The 23,648-nt window shown below is 27.4% G+C and overlaps 1 protein-coding gene across 1 annotated transcript; it reads left to right on the top strand.

Annotated features, from left to right (window-relative positions):
• The first annotated feature begins 9,681 nt into the window (after positions 1-9,681).
• LOC110603364 (GDSL esterase/lipase At5g45920) lies at positions 9,682-12,859 on the top strand. Its single transcript, XM_021741070.2, has 5 exons — positions 9,682-10,014; positions 10,099-10,335; positions 12,092-12,159; positions 12,240-12,404; positions 12,522-12,859. Exons 1-5 carry the CDS (start codon positions 9,916-9,918, stop codon positions 12,679-12,681), a joined length of 729 nt encoding a protein of 242 aa, XP_021596762.1. The 5' UTR covers positions 9,682-9,915; the 3' UTR covers positions 12,682-12,859.
• The last annotated feature ends 10,789 nt before the right edge of the window (positions 12,860-23,648 follow it).

The raw sequence follows: 23,648 nt of genomic DNA, 5'->3' as shown, positions 1-23,648 counted from the left end.
TATGTTATGTTACCCCATTGGAGCATTGATGAGGACTCCAATGTGGGGTTGATGGTTATGCTTATGAGTTGTTCATGCACAGGTTAAGTTTGGTAAATGGATGAGAAAGTTCAAAATTTTTATGTATATGTTGATCATGTATGAGATTAAACAGGTATACAAGTTGTATGTTAGGCTTGCTATGGGTCCCGGCGGCCTTAAGCCGATCTGGATCCTAGCGCCGGTAGCGATTCGGTTTCCGGGTCGTTACACTTTAATAGCAACTTTTAGTCCATACATCAGATTAATAGCCATAAATTCTAAAAATCAACAGTGTTATAGTAATCAAATAGCAAACCTGAAGAGAGTTCCAATCAAAGGAGATGTCGCCGATGCCGATTGGGGAGAGGCAAGGGCAGTCGGAAGAGAGAAGGAGATGTCGCCGATGTCGACCGAGGAGAGGGAAGAGTTGTCTCCGACTAGGAAGTGGGAGATGTCGCCACTGGAGAGAAAAGATTTATCGTCGACTGGGGAGAGAAAGGAGACGTAGCCGGTGCCGACTGGGCTGCTGGCATCTAACTAATGGTTCAGGTTTGCGAATAACAAATGTTTGATATATTCATAATCAAGTGTCAATTGAATTCTTTTCTGATTATTTTGTTGTTAAAGACCTTCGAACGGGGGAAATAATCACAAAGGGAGTGCTTAGGAATCTTCTCTATCGGCTACTGTCTCATCCAACTGCTCGGTTTAGTGTTCGTACATCTTTCAGTTTTTGGCATCAGCGTCTTGGGCATCTAGCATCGAAAGTTTTCAATTTTTCGTGTCTAAATTTAAATTACAATTGTTCAATTTCATGGGATTACTCACTTACAAACATCACCTCATACTCCTCAATATAATGGTGCGGCTGAAAGGCGACATCACCATATGGTTGAAAAAGGTTTAACACTTCTTCATAATGCATCGTTATCACCATTATATTGGTCTTATGCGTTAGGGTAACTGTTTATCTTATAAATCGCCTTCCTACATCCATTCTCAATTTTTCCTCTCCCTACTTGGAATTGTTTAAAAAAAATACTAAATTACTCTAATATTCGTGTATTTGGGCTTCTTTATTACCCTTGTCTTCATCCTTATGCCAAAAATAATTTTGATATCAAATATGTTCTCTGTTTTTTTAGGTTATTATAATCATCAAAGTGCCTATTTATGTTATGCTTATGTTTTTGGCAGGTTATGTTTTGTGGTGTTTATTAAGGATAAATTTTCAGGTTTCACAAAATTTCCTACTGTGTCTAATCCATCTAGCTACATGTGGTATACTTCTGATTCTATCTCCACGGGTTCTAGTAATCTAGTAGTTCCGAAAGGGTCAGACCATGATTAATCACAAATTGTTTCTGCCATTCCATACTCTCCATTGTCTTTATCACGTCCATTCCATGTTTAAAACTCTTCTGCAGATACGTCTAAACCTTCAGCTTCTTCGTCGGGTTCAATTTCCGGAGTCTTCATCTCGTTTGTCTACTGTTCCAGTGTCTTCCTCCTGTCCAGCACGTTCAGTTCCTTCAACTAATTCCTCTACTGATACAGGTTCCATACTTAATTCCCCTGCTTCAGTTCCGGTTCGCACTCATCCAATGCAAACAAAGTCCCAAAATAACATCTTTAAATCTAAACAAATAAATCAGGTCACTAAGTATCCGCTTGAATCTTTTAATCCAACTTGTGTTTCGCAGGCTATGAAATCACCAAAATGGAGGGTGGCTATATCGATTGAATACAATGCCTTAATTAAAAATGGTACTTGGATTTTAGTTCCATCAACTTCGGATCAAAACTTAGTAGGATGTAAATGGATATTTCGTACTAAACAAAAATCCGATGGATCAATTAATAAATGTAAGACACAGTTTGGTTTCCAAGGGGTATAGTCAAAGGCCCGAGGTTGGTTTCGAAAACACTTTCAGTCCAGTTTGGAAACACTTTCAGTCCAGTACTGAAACCAGTTACAATTCATGTGGTGCTAACACTTGCAGTTACTAATAAATTGCCAATTTTGCAGTTGAATGTGAATAATGCATTTTTACATGGTCCTTTATAGGAAAATGTCTATATGCGTCAGCCTCTTGGATTTGTCGATCAATCTAAACCAGATTTTATTTGCAAATTGGTTAAAGCTTTATATGGTCTTCTTCAAGCCCCACATGCGTGGTATCAAGCATTTCGGAGTTATGCTTTGTCATATGGTTTTACTCAAGCTAACAGTGATTATTCATTACTTATTTATCGGCAAGGATCTCTAACTTGTTATTTTTTGGTGTATGTTGAAGATCTTATTCTTATAGGCAATGATCAACAATTTATTAACAAATTTGTTGGCGTTCTTTCCACACAATTTTCATTAAAAGATCCACATTCTTTACATTTGTTCCTAGGTATAAATGTTCATAAGACATCAAATGGACTTTTTCTGTCTCAACATCATTGTGTTTGAAAGATTATGGAAAAGACTGGAATGGATGGAGCTAAATCTGTCACTACATCGTTTGCTTCAAAAGGGATGCTTGTTAAGTCATTACCTTCAGTTTCTTCTATTGATGAGTCCAAGTATAGACAAATTGTTGGAGCTCTTCAATATCTTACTTGGACGCGTCCTGACAGTAGCTTTACGATTGGAAAGCTTTCTTAGTTCATGCACCATCCTACTCAAGCTCCTTGGGATGCATTAAAGAGATTATTGCGCTATCTTAAGTCAAACATTGATCATGGACTCAATATATCTTCACAATCACTCTTGACGTTTCATGCATTCTCTGATGCGGATTGCGCAGGAGATCCAAATGATCGCACTTCTACGCCTGGGAATATAGTTAATCTTAGTTCTGTACCTATTTTCTGGTCTTCTCACAACTAGAAGACTATTACACGGTCATCCACTGAGGCAGAATGGAGAACTGTGGCATCAACAGGGCATCAACAGTATCTGAAGTCATGTGGATAAAATTTCTCTTGACTGAATTATGTATTTCCATACAAAATTTAGTCTTATCAATCTATTGTAATAATTTATCCACAATCTATACTTGTCAAAATCCCATATTTCATTTCAAAATGAAGTATACTGAAATTGATGTATACTTTGTTCGGGATTAAGTTCAAAAGAGACACATTAGAGTTGCTCATGTTTCGGCAAAGGACCAACTAGTAGATCTCTTAACAAAGCCATTGTCAAAGGCTATGTTCATTCAAAACCGTACCAAGATTAGTGTTCGTGATGGATCCCCAATCTTGTGGGGGCGTTTTAAGCAAACGATTGAGGGATAGGTTTTATCTTATCTTTAGTTCAAATGTACAGATTCTGTAAAACTAATTCTATATTTCATTTATTTAAGAGATAGAGCTAGAGGTTATCTTAATATACCTATATATGTATAGCCAAAACTAAAAGCAAAGCACTATTGTTTTCTCCTCTTCAATGCAGCTTCTACTGTATGTCTATAGCTCCTGTTCTGGATGAGACTATATATATTTTTGTATATATTGATTTTTGTATATGTTGCTTGTTTTCCTATATTTTTGTAGTGTTTATGTTGTTTTACTTGTTTTTTTTTTTATTTCTTTTAGTTTACAGATGGAGTTCCTCTGTATTTATGCTCCAATGATGGATGGTTACAATAGCTCGCGGTTCTCTAGTTATTGACAACCACCTCTTTCTCCCTCTCGCTGATATTGACTATCTTGTGAAATCTCTCTATTGGCTTTGGCGATGGAGACTAGAGTTGATTGTAGAAGTTTCCTCCTCCTTCTGTGGTTTTTAGTATCCACCATTTTAATCTAGTGCGATGCATGTACTAAGTGGCGGAATCAGGATTTGTACACAGTTGGAGTCAATTTGTAACTAAAAAATAAAACCAATTGATCTAAAAAGGCCCAACGTTTGCGCGTATTTATATTTTAATCCAATTATTTTAATTTTGATTTAATTGGCCTAACCTTTGCATTTTGATACAATTTTAGTTAATCTGTAAATTTCTAAATTTAATAATCTAGCTGGCATACCATATGTATTATTGCTATTATTTTTTAATTATAAACTAATGACCAAATGATTGAAAAATATTAAACATTTACAAAATTTTATTTTTTATCCAATCATTTAAATTTTAGATGAATTGACCTAACGCTTGTATTTTGGGCTAATTTTAGCCGATTTTCAAAAATAAAAATGTAAGAATTCAGATAGAATGCTAAATGTAACCTTTTTATTATTTTTTAAATATGAAGTATTTTCATATATGAAAATAATATTAATTCATACTTAACTATAGTTAAATGATATATTTAATTCTAAAGATAATAATAATCTAACTATTAAATATGCCGTTCATAGTTTTAATAGTAGATAAATTTGTTTTATATTAATAATTATAAAGATTTTATAATGGATATATTAATTTTAATTATTTTGTATATATTGCTAATATATCTGCTATAAAATATTTATAATTATTACTATAAAATAAAATTTATTATCGTTAAATATGTCAACTGCATATTTAATAATTAAATTATTTATCTTTAATTTTAATTTTAAAAATTGATTAAAATTATACCTAAATATAAATATTGGGTCAATATTATCTAAAATTTAAACATTTGAATTAAAATATAAAATAATACAAACATCGAGTTTTAAAAATTTACAAATCAATTAAAATTGCATCAAAACTCAAAGATTGAATCAATTAAATCAAAATTAAATTTATTATAAAAAAGATTAAATAAACAATAAAAAAGTTTAAAATAGATGTGGTAAAAAATTTTTTAAATCTATAATTAAAATGAAATGTAAAAAATTTAATTTAGTTTTAAAGTGGTCATGGTTATAATTTTTTTTGATTATAGATTTAATTAAATTTAAATTTTAAATGGTTAATTTAATTTTAATTTGAAAAAAATTAAAAATAAATATTGTAGGATCGAGCGCTTACCACCATGCCAAAAGCTTAAGCTTTTAGCAGAGGTGCAACTCTAATTCCTTACAGCATAGCAAGCCCAAGCGCCATGGTTCGAAGGGATCTGAGCAGGATGCTGGCCCACTTGGCCAACAATCCCCTCCCCAGCACCTGCTAGGATTCAAACCCATGACCTTGGCTCTGATACCAATTGTAGGATCGAGCGCTTACCACCATGCCAAAAGCTTAAGCTTTTAGCAGAGGTGCAACTCTAATTCCTTACAGCATAGCAAGCCCAAGCGCCATGGTTCGAAGGGATCTGAGCAGGATGCTGGCCCACTTGGCCAACAAATATAATATATTAAATATTATTGAATTGATAATTAAATATATAAGTAAATTTTATAAAATATGCTCATTTGTAAAATATAAAAAATTAAATAATATTACTCATAACATAAAAAATAAAATTACATTTAAATAAAAATAGTATTTTTTACAAATTAAAAAAAGAATTTAAACTTAATTATTTAGTAAATAATTTATTTGTGTATCAATTTTAAGTGATACAATTTTATAAAATAATTTATTTTAAAAATTTAAAATTAAATCAGAGACCATCAATTTGAATCTGCCTGTTCCTACGAATTCAGAAAAGGGGCTAATAATCTGCTCTTTAATTTAAGATTTAGATAGATTAAAAAACCATAACCGGTTGATTAATCTAATTTCAGGTTTGATCGATTTGATTTCGGTCCGATTTACAATTCAAACCAGATCATAGACAGGTCTAAACACAGGGATGGCGAGTGGTGTCTAGCCCATAATTCTGAGAATGGAGCCGTTGCATGTAGGGGTGAGCATTCGGTCGTTTCGGTTCAAAACCGAACTGAATCAAATAAACTGAAAATCTAAATTTTAGTGTTTATGAAAACCGAACTGAATCGATTTTGGTCAGAAACCGAACCGAATCGAACCGGTCTGATTCGGTTCGATTCGGTTCGATTTAATCGATTTCGATTTTTTACACTTTATTTTTAATATTTTAAATTTTAATTAAAATATTTTAATCTTAATACGATTTAATTTCTCTATATTATTGAAAAAATATATTATTATCACTAATCGGTCCGGTTTGATTTTTTCAATTTTTTCTGATTAAAACCGAACCGAACCGAAATAACCGAAATTTCTAAAATTAAAAACCGAACCAAACCGAAATGTATAAAAAACCGAACTAAATTTTTAAATCGATTCAATTCGATCGATTTTTTCAATTTGAACCGAATACTGCTCGCTCCTAATTTTATGTGGCTTATATGGCTTAGCGTATCCTTAAGATTTTTATAAAATTTTGCATAATTTAAAAAATAATTTTTATTCCATAAAATCTTAAGTAAATCAAAATTAATAAATTTTTATAAAATTTTGCATAATTTTATTTAACAAAATAAATAATTTTTATAAATTAGAAAATAAAGTAATTTTTTATTTTAAATAAAAAATTAATAAATTCTTTTGAAACTTTTTATTCCAAACGGTGAGAGATGCAGAAATTAAAATTAGGTGAATTTAATTTTATTTTTTTAATAAAATTTCAAATTTTACTCATTTCAGATAAAATTATTATTTATATACACATAAAAAATAAAATTGTTAAGTTGAAAATCAAATTTAAATAAATTAACAAAAAAAATTTATATACGTGAAGTTTTTGCAAGTTAAATTAATTTTCTCATATAGTATAGAATATAAAATTTATTTATTTTTAATAATAAGTAGTTTAAACTATTATATATAAAAATATTTTTTGATTTTATCATATAAGATCTTTAATTTTTAAATAATATAACAAGTTATTTATTGAATTTAAAATATATTTTTTTCTAAATATGTACATAAAACAACTTTATTTTTATTTAAAATTTATTTCTTATATTTAAACTATTTAAAATATATAATTTTAATTATATAAACAGAGATGAATAAAAATAACAATCACTTTTTAATAACAAAAATAATATATATAAAAAAATTTAAATAATATATATAAAAATAATTTAAATGTTTAAAAATTTTATATTGTTTATTCTATTTATCAATTAAATTTTTAGTTAATTTATTTATTTTTTATCACAAAAGATAAATAGTCTATATATTTAAATTTATAAAAATTAAATAATACATATAATTAAAATTATATAGACTAAATAATAAATATTTAAGATATTTTAATAAATTTTTTATAAAAAATTAAAGAATTTAATTTTATAGAATAATAATTATTTTTATTAAATAATTTTAAATAAAAATAAATTAATAAATTGTTTTAAAAATTAAGAATGTAATGATAATTTTTCCTTTAATTAATTAAATATATAAAAAAATTGTCAAAAGTTCAGGGGCATAGCCCCTTGCCCAGTCTAAATCCGTTCCTAATTCCAAAATATAAGTATGAAAGGCTCCATTTTAATGAATATAGTATTACCTTTGAGAAAAAATATAAAAAAAGGAGGCGTGCAAATTCCTAGGCAACCCTAATCATGACTTATTTTTGCAGCGTAAGAAAAAAAAAAAGAAAAATTAAGAAAACCCATAAACAAAACAAATTTAGGAACTTCTGCTCATTGCTTCGTCTTTCTCGTCACTAGATAATACTATATTATTATTATTATTATTATTATTTAAATAATATTTAAACTTTTTTAGTTTAATTTTTTAAATTAATAGTCTACATAAAAATATATTTTCATTAATAATTTTTATTTTATTTTAATATTCTAAAATTTTAATAAATTTTTTATTTTTTATATTTTATTTTAATATTTTAAAATTTAATTAAAATATTTCAATTTTAGTTAAAATTTAATTTCTATAATATTATTAAAACAATGTAATATTATTAATTGATTTTCGTTTTGATTTTATCAAATTTTTTTAATAAAATCGAATCTAATTAAATATTAAAAAAATATAAAATTGAACAAAGAAGAATATAAAACCAAATCGAGTAGAACATAAAATTAAATTAAAATTTTAAATTAATTTAATTTGATAATTATTTTAATTTAAATTAATATTTTAAAAGATTTATTAATTAGTTCTCTGTATTAAAAATATTTTAATTTTTTTTATAATATTTACCCGTTAAAATTAATGGAGCAATTAACTAATAGATTTTTAAAAATATTTAATATATTTTTAAAAATCAAAATATCAAACTAATAAATTTTTTGTATTATAGAAATTAAATAATAATTTTTCTAAAAGTTAAGTATGAAAATATTTATTATTAAAAATATAAAATTTTCTATTATTAAGTTATGAAAGTGATATATAATTATAAAATTATGGATAACAATATTTTATAATAAAATTATTATTATTAAAAATAATAAATTTTAACGTTAAAAATAATTACAACACTCATAAGTTTAATATGATGGTAAGTGCATCTAAATAAATTTGAGAGATTTTAGATTTTATTTTTTTAATTTTTAATTTTTATTTAAAAAAAATAAAAATAACTTTTTATTAATTATTATTATTATTATATATTATTAAATTTAATTATTCATGCTATATATTAACTTTTATAATAATAAAATTAATGTTAATGTAAAATTTTTTTATTAATAATTTTAATATTCATTAAAGTGAATTGTAAGCAGGCAAAAATCAAACAAAAATCACATAAATGAAAATCGAGTAGTTAGAATCTCAATTCAAAATAAGGGTAAGAAATGGCAAAAAAAAAAATAAAATTAAGAGATACAACAAATTAATCAATGAAAAAGAAGGAAAATAGTACCAATGAGCGGCTTTTATATATGTATGCGTAATTTTGAATTTGAATTTGAATTTCAGCTAAAATTAATTATATAAAAAAATATACAGTTTATTATAATATCTAATAAAATAATAAAAATATTTAAAAAATGAATATTATATATTGAATCTTGTGATTCAATTGGATTCATTTGACAACTAAGAATTGGAATCAACAATTCACAAGCTTCCGTCCAATCCTAAGCAATAATTCCAAATAGAGTCGAAAGCATCCTTTCTTTCAAAGCAATGGCAGATAGACAGTTAAAAAGAGAGATATGAAATTACACAGTAAAGCCGTATGTTTTCTCCACTCACTCGCTCCCTCACCCTCACCTTCACCTTCTATTTTAATGTCAAGTCTACATTCAATGATCAGTCGCGTCAGCAATTTAAATGCCTGGCTGCTGCTGCTGCGCTGCCGTAACTCTAACAAACTCTCCTATCCATTTTCGTCCTTTCTCTTATGTACCATATAGGGGTAACCAATTAATTCTGACCGTCCGATCATCATTTACCAACTACCCAACCATGAGATATCAACAATTTAAACACCAATTTAAAAATTATAACAGTAAGATCCATAAATTTATTTTATAATATAAAACTTTATTACAGAATAAAATTTTAAGAATTAAATTATTTAATATTAAAATAATAAATATTAAATTATAGATTTTGCTAGCTGTCAAGAACTTTATTATAAATTATTTTAAAATTTATATATAATAATAATTCCTAAGTTGGTATGTTTATGTAAATTATCCTATAATAAACCAGTTGGCAGTTGCCCGTCTTCATGTGGCAACTTCTGCTAATGTAAGGATTTGTTGAGGCTACTTTGGTCTTTACTCCGCTTCTGGTTCGACCAAGTTGGTTGGAATGGAAATAAATAAATAACTGCAAGTCCAAGAAACCAGAAGACCAAGGAAACTAGACTTTGTTTGATCTCTCTCCCTCTCTATAGGGTAGCCCTTAAACAGCTTTTAGGGTAGGGTGACTTAGAGCTTTTAAAAGAGAGCCATAAACTTAGAGTTGCTTGATTCACAAACAGAAGGAAACCAGAGAGTTTTCGATTTCATATTGCATGTGTCACGTGAAGATAAGGTCGAGTTGAGCAATACCCATCTCAGATTTGCTCGAAATGAGACCAAAGATTTATCTTTTTGGTGATTCTATCACTGAAGAATCCTTCGATGATGGAGGCTGGGGTGCTTCTCTCGCTCATATTTTCTCTCGCACGGTATTAAAATTTTTTACTCTCTTTGTTCCTTTCGTTTCTTTGTTGGTATTGTTGAAGATTCGTGGTGGTTCTTTGATTTTTCAGGTTGATGTTGTGTTGAGAGGGTACAGTGGGTACAATACGAGATGGGCGTTGAAGGTGGTGGAGAGGGTTTTTGATCCGCCGGTGGAAAGGGGAGGAGATGGTGGTGCACAACCATTAGCTGTAACGGTGTTTTTTGGAGCTAATGATGCTTGTCTTCCAGATAGATGCTCCGCCTGGCAGCACGTGCCTCTCCCAGAATACAAGCAAAATCTTCACGCCATTTTCTCATTTTTCAAGGTATATTCCTTCTCACAGTCTGTAAATTTTCTTACATTACACACCCACACACGAACTCGTGTGTAAGAGTTTGTGTGCATATATGGCACAACATAGAAATCAATTCAACCAGCTTGATCAATGATCACCACATGGTCCTTCTGACCATGCACAAGTCAATTATGTATAGGAAAAATTAATATTTGAAGATGAGACTACATGGTAAATTTTTCTTATTTATATATATATTCTCTTAACACATGCATATTATAATAGTCAGCTGGTGGCATTCAAGAGCAAAATGGTGGGCTCAAATCTTTCTTCTTAAAAGAAAAAACAGTAGGGAAATCAATATCCTATATAGTGAATGAGTGGGTTGTACGAACATGTATAGAATTTAATGCAATGTTTAAGAGATATGATCATGATCGTACATTGGGTTGACAAAACTTTTGGGTTTGGTTGATTGATGGATGAAAGTGGGGTCTATTTTAGTAAAAGGGTAAGATGGTGCCAAACAAAATATGCAGTGGGTGAGGCCCAGTTGTCGCTGTTATTGTTGGCCATTTGGCTATTATTATTGCTTATTTATATGATAGCTTGTGGAAATCAAATTTCTATTCTTTTATTTTTCTCTTCATTTCCCCTACAAAATTAAGATCCAAACAAAGGATAAGTATTAGTCACCTTATATTGATAGAGCTTGACATATGTGCTAGTTTAGTCTAATCTTACCTTTGTGTTTATCATGTCAATAATTTAATTAAGAAAAAATTAGTGTTTATTACGGCAAATTCATTAGTTAGTCTCGTAATTTTGAAAAATATATTTAATCATTAGGTATTTTACTATTTAGTCTTTATGGTTTGGAAAAACTCATTAGTTGGTCCCTTAAGTTTATAAAAATTCTACTGATTAATCTCTTCATATCGAGGGTATTTTTTAGCTTCATATTTTTTGTCCAAACAAGAGAAATGATTTTCTTTTCCTTTTTAACTTTTCTTCATTTCTTTTGATCTAAACAAAGGGTTACTTTAGTAGTACAATAGTGACCTTCAGGATTGTGATATTTTAAGTCAGTCCTATTTGAAACTAAATGGGACTAAATTGAATACTTACGATCCAAATAAGAGAACTATTTTATTAACAAATAAAAATTCAGGGACTAAATTGTTTACTATATCATAGGGACTAAGTTGTTGGTTTTATTAAATCTCAGGGACTATACTGCAACTTACCCAAACATTTTTATAGTATTAATTTAAATTGAATAAACGGGATAGTTTTGCCTATGGGTATGTCTTTTGCAAAAATGCAGCCATTTTTAATGGAATTCATTATTGTTCAGTGAAGTTGATGTTATTGATTTAAGTGTATGAGAATGTATCATAATAAATGGGACCCGCAAGTTGGAACTGCATCATGGCCATTGATGGGTTTCTAGTGGGTTTAGTTATGCATCCAAGTTAGGCGGTTGTTGGTTTCTGTTTGTCTTCTAGGTTCCTCGATGCCTATGCTTTTAGAAATTTATTATAATATATCTAATCAATATAAAATACATATATTAGACTTTTAGTAGGTCCTACCATAATTTTGAATAAGATCCATCATGATTTTGAATAATGTAATTAAATTGGTAGAATTCATGGAAAAGTGTCTAAAGCTCTCGTTTGGACAAAATCTCACGGGAGGTCCAATATCGGTTGGAAACTCTATACCATGCCCTGCAAACAATGCAAAATCTCACATGTTTCAATTTTGTTTTTGGGGGTCTCAGGCTCGCTGGCCAAACACTATCATTCTTTTCATCACTCCCCCTCCAATCGACGAAGCTGCACGCCTCAGGTATGTAGTCTTCTCGTTCGTTTTGTTAATTCTTCAAGACAATCTAATTAATGTTAGCTCGTTTTCGGACACTTCTCTAGGTATCCTTATGTTGAGAATCTGCTAGGTCTGTCCGAGAGGACAAATGAAGCTGCTGGTGCTTATGCCAAGGCATGTATTGCTGTTGCCGAAGAATGTAGATGCCCTGTGGTAGATATCTGGACCAAAATGCAGCAAAATTCTAACTGGAAAAATGCTTATCTAAGGTAATTCTCGATTTTGTTACATATGCTCTTTTATCTAGTATAATTAGCTCCGACTGAGGCTGAAACTTGAGATTTCTAAGTTCTAAAGACAACTACAATACCAATGAATTAATGCAGGGATGGCTTGCACCTGAGTCGGAGTGGGAACAAGTTCGTGTTCGAGGAAGTGGTCGTGAAGCTCAAGGAACAGGGGTTGAGTGTAGAGAAATTGCCAGTTGATCTTCCACTCATTGCTGATATTGACCCTAAGGATCCACTCAAGTCATTTCAGAAATAAGATCATTGCATTTCATTGTTAATGGAGCAATTATATATAAATAGCCAAGAGAGTGATATGTGAGCTGTTCTATATATGAATCAAGATACCATCTGTCTTGTAAGGTTATAGAGAGCTCAAGCTCTTATGTGAATGAATTTAACACTTATTAAATTAAATTTTTATATTTAAATTTGTGTATTTATTTTAATTAAGCCACTAAAAATTGGAAATTGATGGCAATTAAACTACAAATTTACTTGTTTTTATTTTTCTTCATATGTATTAAAAATCAAATGCATTCTTAAATTACTAAATTAATTTATTTTTAGTATATTATTTTAATAATTTAAATAGCATTATATTGATATAAAATAATTAATAACTTGTTAAAAATATAAAATAAATAAAAGCTTATTCATTTTCTCAGTAGTTAAATAATTAGTTTTTTAATAGTTTGTTTCAATAATGTCTTAATTTAAAATTTAAAATTAATTTTTTTATTATTTTTTATATTTATATTTTAAAAATATAAGATATTTTTATTTATTTTGTTATGAAATTTTAATTCTACAATTCTCTAATATATATATATTATTTTAAAAACTTATTTTTTAAAAAGATATTAAATAAAAAATTTAAATATTTATGATAATTTATATTTATCCGACACTTTAAATTTAAAAAAAAAACTAAATTTTTTTAATTTATTATAATTATAGACAAAACATCTAAATTAAATTTGTATAAGTTAACAATAAGTTAAAATATAATTCCTAAAATTTTATATTATTAATAAAATGTATAATTTTTTAATTTAAATTTTATATTAAAATTGAATATATTTTATAGTTATTATATATAATATTAAATATATTATATTAAATAAATATTTATTATAAATAAATTTCTATTATATAAAAATCACATATAAATAATATATATTAAAATATTTCATAAAATTTTTATATTCAATATTATAAATCATGTGTTATATTTTTTATATTTAAAAAATTTTATTTTTTATTAATAATATTTTAAATAAAATAAAATATTATATATTTTAAAATATAAAATTTTATTTTTTTTATATTTAAAATTTTTATTTATATCTATGATATTATATAAAAATAAAAATAGAGAGACAATAATAAAATTAATGAAAAATAATATTATTATAATAAAAATATATATTTAAAAATTATTTTATTATTTAAATAAAATTTTACAGATTATATTATAATTTACCATTAATTTATACAAATTTAATTTAATTTTTTAACTATAATTATAATAAATTGAAAAATTTTAACAATATAAATATAAATTACAGTAAATATTTAATTTTTTTTATTTAATATTTTTTTAAATATTTTTATATGCTAACGTTTAAATAGATTGATTTTATTAATCATTAATTTATAACATACATTAAAGTTACATGTTGTGAATAATATATTATTGTTCATTTGAGAATAAAACAATCCATTTAAACTTTAAAATTTTCAATCATATGCCTTGGTGGATTAATTGAATGACCAATTGGGTTTGAAATTTAAATTTTTTAGAGGATATTGGGAAGGATATCTGTGGACACTCAATTAGTTTTTTTTTTTTAAATAATTAATTCATTTTTTATGAATTATATTTGAACATTATTTATTTCATAAGAAAAAAATTTAAATGAATGTTAATAAATTATGCACAATTTTATTTTCTTTAAAAATAAAATTTTATAAATTAAAAAAATTATTTCATTTCGAGTAAGAAATTTAATAGAAAAAATAAAGAATTAAATTAAATTGGGAAAAAATAAATATGGTAACTAAAAAATGACAAATGTTTACAAAATAATCTTTAAGGAATTATAATAATTTATCCTTTATATATATTTTGAAAATTCCCACGAAAAATTAACCAAATATTAAAATTAAAGTCTAATTTAGTCGGTAGTAATTCAGTTAAAAAATTTAAAGTTACAGAAAGTATGAAAATTGTTTCTATTTAATTTGAATTTCTTCTTGATTTTTCAGAAAATCAATGATTTTTCTTTCCAGCATAGAAAAAGTAACTTAATTTATTTATAGGATTAGGTTTCAACTTAACTCATTTTCATTACTCAAAAGAGATTAGGAAAACATTTTCACTAATAAGGATAGAATATAATGTCTATCCAAACAGCCAGAAAAAAAAAAAAAAAAACATGATATAATGAAGCAGCTTCATAACAAGAAATGGCAGAGGCACTATTGAAGAAGCTGCATTATTTAGGTTACCAGGTAGCCATGCATTTTCACATGCAGTGAAGCTGATGGAAATTTCTGCTACATTCTCTAAGGCTGAGCTGACGATGGTTCAGAGTGATGGTCTGGATTCGGACCACCAGGTGAGACTCTTGAAGTCGATGTATCCTTCATAACATGCTTCATTTTAGACAGATCATACCCTAATCGTTCTAAAAGAGAACTACTATCAATTCTCTTTGGCATAGAGTTAGCACCTCGGTAACTCGTTGCCTGCAAATTAACCACATTCACTGATAAAATGAGAAGAATCAGCATTGAAGCTTGCACTGCATTAGCCATGAGTAAAGGCAGTTGTTGTTTTAAGAGTGTTTGATTTGGTTAAGGTAGTACTAGGATTAGTATAATATGTTGTGTTAGAAACGTAATAGAGGCATGAATTTATAATTGATGAACGTGTGGGAAAGATGTTAAAGTTTGAATATTGATCGTTAATGGTCGTGGCGACTAGAGAGGACAAAATCCTGCGTGTAGTGTATTGTCTCTTCTTAAATCCACCTAAAGGTTTTATCTTCTTCTTTCTTTCTTTCTTTTTCCCTCCCCCCTCCCCCCTCCCCCCTCCCCCCCTCTCTCTCTCCATGCAACTCTAGACAACGCTAGCTTGCCGATTTCGTTTTGGTTTCGACTCTTAACCATAAATTTAATTTGATTTTTTCTATAAATAAAAATTTTATTTATTAATATCTAGCGATAACTCATACATAATTATGCTATTAGCTTATACTTAGAGACTTGCCACGAAATTTGTTAGACGATTAACACCCTATTTCGTATGAAGTTAACTGCTTGCAAGGAGGCAGAGAAATTAACCTTAAACCAACACGTATAAACTCTGGAAGATATGATTTCAATTTCATTTCTAATCAAATTTCAGTTTTAGTCTAAACTCAATTTAGTCACCGTTGGATTTTGGTCCAATTTTGATAAAATCTAATAACTTAAAATATTTTTAAAAGAAAATTTTTTATTTCAACTAAAAAATAAAACTTAGCGATTTTAATCGGTTCATCCATAATTTAGATCAATATTGAATTTGATGAATTTCGACTCTATTATAAGGTGAAATCGGTATATGGAGTAGGGTGAGCAGCATTCGGTTCAAACTGAAAAAATCGATTGAATCGAATTAATTTAAAAATTCAGTTTAGCTTTTTATTCATTTTGATTTGATTCGATTTTTAATTTCAAAAATTTCGATTATTTCAATTCGGTTCGATTTTAATCAGAAAAAACCTAAAAAAATCAAAGCGAACTAATTAGTGATAATAATATATTATTTTCAATAATATAGAAAGATTAGATCATATTAAAGTCAAAATTTTTTAATTAAATTTTAAAATACGAACTAATTAGTGATAATAATATATTATTTTCAATAATATAGAGAGATTATATCATATTAAGGTCAAAATGTTCCAATTAAATTTTAAAATACTAAAGATAAAGTGTCAAAAATAAAAAATTTATTAAAAATTTAAATCGATTAAATCAAATCGAATCAGATTGATTTGATTTGATTTAATTTCTAATCAAAATCGATTCGATTTGATTTTTATAAATACCAAAATTTTAATTTTCAATTTATTTTATTTAATTCAATTTAATTTTAAATCAAACCTAATCCATTCCCTCGGTTGCCACACATCTTAAATTACATTACCAACTAGATGTTGTCGGTCTACTAGACAAATTAACCTTTTCTTTACATGCAATATTTTGGACCGTTCAACATAAAATAAGAACAACATGTGGGAAGAGATATGGAAACTTTTTAAGCATGAAAACCAAAGCTCCTCTAATTAATATATATAATTAAATATACTCATTTCACATTTTTAATTACTTTGTTAATTACAACTGAGTCGCCGCAAACAAATGGGTTGCCTCTTTGGCTCTTTCTATATCCCATAAGGTATCTTTCCACATTTTTCATAATAAAATAGAGCCTCCACCTATTCCTAATTTGGCAGTTTGAGAATTGATGTTGTGTTTTTTTTTAATGCACTTATTATTAGGAGTGAGCAGTATTTGGTTTAAATTAAAAAAATTGATTGAATCGAATTAATTTTAAAATTCAGTTCGATTTTTTATTCAATTCCATTTGATTCGGTTTTTAATTTCAAAAATTTTAGTTATTTCGATTTGATTCGATTTTTATCAGAAAAAAATCGAAAAAATCAAGTCGAACCAATTAGTGATAATAATATGTTATTTTCAATAATATAGAGAAATTAAATTATATTAAAATTAAAATATTTTAATTAAATTTTAAAATATTAAAAATAAAGTGTAAAAAATAAAAAATTTATTAAAAATCGAAACCAAACCGAATCAAACTGAATCGAACTAAATCATACCAGTTCGTATTCAGTTCGATTTCTGATCAAAATCGATTCGATTCGGTTTTTATAAATACTAAAATTTCAATTTTTGATTTATTCGATTCGGTTTAATTTTATGATTGTGTTACTTTGATATTTTATAGTTATGTTACTTCAATTTAATGTAATATAAATCATTCAGTCTCTGAAATACATTAGTTTAATTAATTTAAATTTATATTAAAAAGGTATATTAAGTGCTTTTAAGTTTGAAAAGTGTTTTATATTCAGAATTGTAATTCAAAATCTTTGATTAAAAACAAAACTCTTAAAGATTAAATAAATCATTTTTTAAATCGATAAATAGATAAAATTTACGAGTCTATAAGAAAACATTAATAAAAAGTATTCATGAGATGGGACTTGATTATTTTATTAAATAAAATTTTAAAATCAAATTCACATTTGACTAATTAAAAAAATAATCAAATGGAGCCAAACTATTATTGAGAGTTGACTCATTTACTCTGTCAATCCTCACAGATGGATTATATTAAACATATTTAAAGTGTGGAAAGTGATATGCACATTAGGAAAGACCAAAAAAAAAAAAAAAAAAAAAATTCAGAGTTGGATAAAGATGGACGCAGAAGAATAAGTTAACTATAGTGCTTTCTTCTTCTTCACCTTAATTTTTTTAATTCTAATTTATTTTTCCTCTGTTAAAGATTGAAAGCTTTTGGACAGTCAACAATCAACTTTTGATTCTGAGAAATTAATGAATAACCTTCTATCCATGCGAAAGGCCAGTGTACTATTTATCCCACTGCCATTATGAACAGTAGATTAGTTCTTTATGTTAAAGGACTTTATTTATTTTTCTTAATTTTTTATAATCATTTACTACTCCATCCCATTAAATAGATTTATTACAGTTTTTTAAAGAAGAAATAGGAGTTTTCATTAATTAAACACAAAAACATTGAGGCAGAACAAATAGATTTATTACAGTTTTTTAGTTCCTATAGTTCAATGTGCAGTTGCAATTGCTTGTTCTGAGATATGACACTCTAAAAGCTGAAGAGAGAGTCTCCCAAATGGGTTGAGATGATGAAAGTCCAATGACATGAGGATAGACTTCCTCAGTTAGCGAGGTAAGTAACCAGGAAAGCAACATCTGGTCCTTGTGAAACCAGGGTCGGGCTGATGAAAACTTTAAGAATTTGAGAGAATAATGGCTTAGTTTCTCATTAATATACCATGAGGTATTTATAGTTATGAGGGAAAATATACACTTAAAGATAAATACAATGATAGATAATATACAAGTGATCTAGTTGGTAGAAAATATATATCTAACAATGTTAAGTTCTTTTAAAATGATATTTAAATTTTAACAAAAATGAATCTTTTTATTTTAAACAAGAGAATTATTAAAAAATGAATCATTTGAATTGAATTTGATGGACTTGAGATCCAATAGAGGTTAGTATTAGAATATATTACTATCCACCTCCATGGGTCATCCTTTTTATTTTCTATATTCATTCCCTTTTGTCTTTTCGTAACGTGTTATTATGATATATGACTGTATGTATAGATGTTCCTTTTTTTTTATTATTAGGCGGCTATTTAATTTTCTTCAATGTTTGTATGGGTCTAGTCCTAGATGTATAGGGATTATAACCCTATTGGCCCATGAAATCGAGTAAGCTGGACTTTGATTTCTCGGCCTTAACCGTGTTAGGTCAAACCTCTGAGATTCGAACCGCGTCTAAAAACGTGGACCGGTGTGCTGAATTATTATGAGATTCTGGCTTAATCCTCTCTTATGAATTTAGTAAGAATCGAAGTGTTGAAGACCCAACTGTTATCAAATTCCACACGATAAACCACCTATGTTTACTTTTATTGCTTTAATCTAAGAATCATTAAGGCATTATAACAATAGAGGCATATAGTTATAAGTTTATTTTCAACAAAATCATGAATTATAACGTATTCAAATCAAGCATTTTGATGAAACTAATTTTTACTAGTTGTAAAGACAAGTTACTTTTTATACTCATTGAATTATATATTTTATTTCTACTGAGTGACAATCAGTCCGAAATTTTTGAACAATTTGATCAAGAGACTAAATTAATCACTGCATTTTATAAAAATCATAAAAGAGGATGAAATTTACGGCAAATGATGGATTCTGAATTTTCTTTTTGATTGATTATATGATAATGTTCCGAGCAATTAAATTTCTATAAGAAATCTGGTAAGTCTTAGAAAATAAATATACTTATAAAAAAAGTAAGAAATAAAAAATATTCAAATATCCTAAAATAATATTAGAGAGATTTATAATTTAATTTCTGGGTATTGTCATTATTAACAAATCAGTTTCTACATTTTCAGAAACCTATTAAAACGTCTTTATCTATTCTCTCCGTTAACAAAATAGTTATTCCGTCTATTTCTTGCGTTAAAATATAACAAAAGACCAAATTACTCCCTTCTTCTTCATCGATTCTTCCTCTTCTTCTTCTTCTTCCTCTTCTTTGGTTCTTTTTTTTTTATCCTTCTTTGATTTTTCTTTTTATTCTTCTTCTTTAAAGAGGATGAAGAGGTGATTCTTTTTCTTTTCCTTCTTCATCATCATCATCTTCTTCTCCTCAATCATCATCATCATCTTCTTTTTTTTTTTTTCTTTTTTGAGGAGGAGAAGGATGAGGAGGGACTATTTCATTGACCGAAAAAAACAATAAGAACGTTTTAATATATAAGAACGTTTCAATAGATATGAGAAAAAATAAGAATATTTTAATAGATATGAGAAAAGATAAGAACATTTGAATATATTTCTGAAAATATAAGAACTGACTTGTTAATAATAGCAATATTCAAAAACTAAATAAGAGGTTTTATTTGGGGGCAAAATTGAATTTTAAATTTTTTTTTCATTTTTTATTTATTTTTAACGGAAAAAAAAACGGAAGGACTATTTCGTTGATGGAGAGAAAAGATAAGAACGTTTTAATAGATTTATAAAAGTACATGGACTGAGTTGTTGATAATAATAATATCTAAAAATTAAATAGAAAATCTTCCATAATATTATTATGAATTGTGCTAGTGTCTCGACTCACCGAAAGCACCTATCTCCCCCTCGTTTAAGGAGATTTTCTAATTTGAGTTGCTTCAGATGAATGAATTAAATATAAAATCAGATATTGGGTATATCCATGGCGTTCAAATACCTGTGAAAAGCATGAAAATGCTGTCGATAGTTATGTACTGTTTTGTCAGCAAGCAAGCATATGAGACAAAGAGGATAGAAGAGTTGTGGTGATAATTATGAGTGGGAGTCTAGTCATTCAATATTTTTACAAGTAAAACTAAAAGATTAAGGATGGACGTGGCTCCTCTAATGTTTAATTTCCTTAATGCTCAAAAATTCAAAAGCCACTATGATTGTTGCGTTTATGGACAAAATCCTAAATTCTTCTTTTGTCCACCATGCTCATATAGCTGCCAAATTCCTCTTTTTCCACCTTCATTCTTTTCCCTTAATAAAATTCGTGCCGTGAAAATATATTTATTTATTTATTTTCAAACATTTGACACATTCAGAAAAGTTAATTAATTATTTTTTTTAGTCTAAAAGAAAATTAAGGATTTGCAAAGGAGACTTTCTCCTTTTAAAAAATAAAATTATTTTTTTTAATTTTAAATTCTTATTAGCACTATTAAACTTTCTATATATAAAATTTATTACCATCCTTTACATTAAAATTTCGACTGAAATTAAAAAATAAGTTAGTTTTTAAAAATATTTCTCATATAAAAATTAATTTCTTAAAAAGTAAACAGAGCTTTATGTTCCATTTATTTGTGAAAAATAATATGTATATAAAAGTACATTTTATAGAAATTTTTTTATTAATTTTTTTTTATGAAAAATATTTTTTAAAAAATAACTTATTTCAATTGTTTGATTATAATATTAAAAATTAATAATATTAATGAATTTATATATAAAGTTGTTAATAAAACTTTTAAAGTGCAATCAATTTTAATGAATACTCCAAATATAAGAAAATATGAAAAATTTCCATTCAAATATTTTTTATTAAATAAACCAAGTATTAGTCTATGTTTATCACTAATTACAATTTGATGCCTGCATTTCAAAAATTAAGCCATTCAGTCCTTGAAAATGTTTTCGTCAAAACTTGTTGTTAGTAAATTATTTATCATTATCTATTTTCTTTTGATATCATTATTACATTTTAGAATTTAGACAATATTATTTTAGTAGCGATTGTATAAAATTAATATCTTAATACTATTAAGATAATAATTTGATAACAGTTTAAAATTATTGTAAAAAAATTAATATTTTAATATATATATATAATAATATATATAGAAATTTTCAATTGGAGAGGACCTAGGGTTTTAAGGGTTTTGTTTCTGTTCAGTTGTTTGAAAGAAGGAGAATAATATAGAAATTTGAAAGCAGGTATATATTCCATTCTCTCCTTATGTGCTTCTGCTCTAATATGAGGAAACCCTAGGTTCACTGATCTTTGTTGAGCCGGAAATGGGTCCAAATTCTCAAAAATTGAGGTTGGGACGATGAATGGATGAATATATTTTAGGGATAATATTTTTTTTTTCTCTCTCGTTAGACTAAGAAAATGGTTGACTTATAGTTTAATGAAAGCATTTGTCAGAGATTAAATAGTTCTTTTAGAAGGACAGGAGAAAAACATAATAATAACAAAATTCTAAGAAAAAATTAGTAAATTTTCCATTTTTTATAGCAAAACAGTTTTTTTAGCTTGGTGCAGCTTTGATATTGGGCTTTGGAGGCTTCTATTGGTATTTGCTGTAGCTCTTCAAGACTTATCTAAATTAGATTTACATGTTCACATGGTATAAATGCAGAATATTCTATGCGAATTTCATTCTTATCTTTTATTATTTTTTTATTTAGAATGAAAGAATTTATTTTAATAAGCAACTGATTTTATTAATAAAGAAGGTTAGAAATACATGCATTATGGTAATTATTATTTAGTTCGGATCCACGTGAACTCTCAAATATGTGAGATTTTCAATTGGAGTACCGTCACCTTTTTTCCCTCCTTGAACTCAAGTGTTTCTGCTAACTACGTTATTGGCACTCTCTTCACTCTTTTTCCCTAACACAACTGAAACTAAAACAAGAACACACAGATACAGACACAAATACTTTAAGACCACCTCTCGATGTCTCAAAGGTTGTAATGCAATGTAAACCATATCTTTCAAAAAGTGATCAGGAACTAGTTATCTTTTGCGTGATGATGCGGATCAGGGCCTCCAGGGCTCACCCTGTCAGGATAATCACGTCTGCTATTTGCTTCACTATTTGCGAACTCATTCAACGCCTCGTATAATTTCCTTACATTCCTCTTCTGAGCCTTTGAACTCAGAGGACGGCTCTCCGACCTTGCAAAGAAGACCAAAACCAGAATTATCAGGCAGAGCACTAGCCTTGACTTGCCCATTGAACTTAATGTCACTGTATGTTTCATTGACTATCAAGAATTAAGAATCTTAGTTTCTGGGTTGATATGGAACTGGAGAATGGGATTATTTCTATTTATAGAGTTGTGAAATTCATATCTTATAGTCTGTCTGAATCAGAAAGATAGTGGACAGAGTGTAATTGACAGCAATCTTGATTCTTGATTTGTCAGCTTACGTGGAGGATGATCAGTTTCTCGTTAGCCTATGCTAACCGTTCTCTTTCTGCTTCCATCTACTGGTAATAATAATATTTATGAGTTGTTCCACTATAAGCACTCCCTTCTTTTCCAAAATTATACTGATCAAGTAGCCATCTCATTTTAAGATCACTAATCCGTAAAGGGATTTCTTTCAAATTGATCCGACTAAGCTCTTACCAATGGCATTTGCCCTTTTATTTTCCTCTTTTACTCTTTTAATAATATAATTTAATCGATGTAATTTAACAAAATTTATACATTAATTTTTATATTTTCATAAAGATAGTTATTATAATTTTAAAAAAATTAATATATTATTTTTTCCTACTTATATTTTGGTTAGGTTGAAATTTGATAGTGTTTAATAAAATTTCATTATATAATTTTTTAAAAGAATATAATAACTTATATGGAAAAATTATTTTGTAGTCCCTGAGGTTTAACGTAATTAACACTTCTGTCCCTCTATTTTGGCGACCCAACACTTAAGTCCCTCACTTTCTCTTCCGTTCAAATTTGTAGTCCTTCCGTCCATTTAAACCGTTTGGTCAAAGAGTCAAAGGTGAGATGTGATAATTTTTTCCAAAAATAAC

The sequence above is a fragment of the Manihot esculenta genome, chromosome 16 (assembly GCF_001659605.2).
Source record: "Manihot esculenta cultivar AM560-2 chromosome 16, M.esculenta_v8, whole genome shotgun sequence".
NCBI lineage: Eukaryota > Viridiplantae > Streptophyta > Magnoliopsida > Malpighiales > Euphorbiaceae > Manihot > Manihot esculenta.
This window is presented reverse-complemented; position numbering and strand designations above follow the sequence as displayed.

What these genes read in the sequence shown, in the direction of transcription:
- LOC110603364 (XM_021741070.2), top strand. Translation starts at nt 9,916, where the DNA reads ATGAGACCAAAGATTTATCTTTTTGGTGATTCTATCACTGAAGAATCC. An exon ending in CCATTTTCTCATTTTTCAAG is followed by an intron (nt 10,336 to 12,091) that starts GTATATTCCTTC and finishes TGGGGGTCTCAG; the next exon opens with GCTCGCTGGCCAAACACTAT. An exon ending in GACGAAGCTGCACGCCTCAG is followed by an intron (nt 12,160 to 12,239) that starts GTATGTAGTCTT and finishes ACACTTCTCTAG; the next exon opens with GTATCCTTATGTTGAGAATC.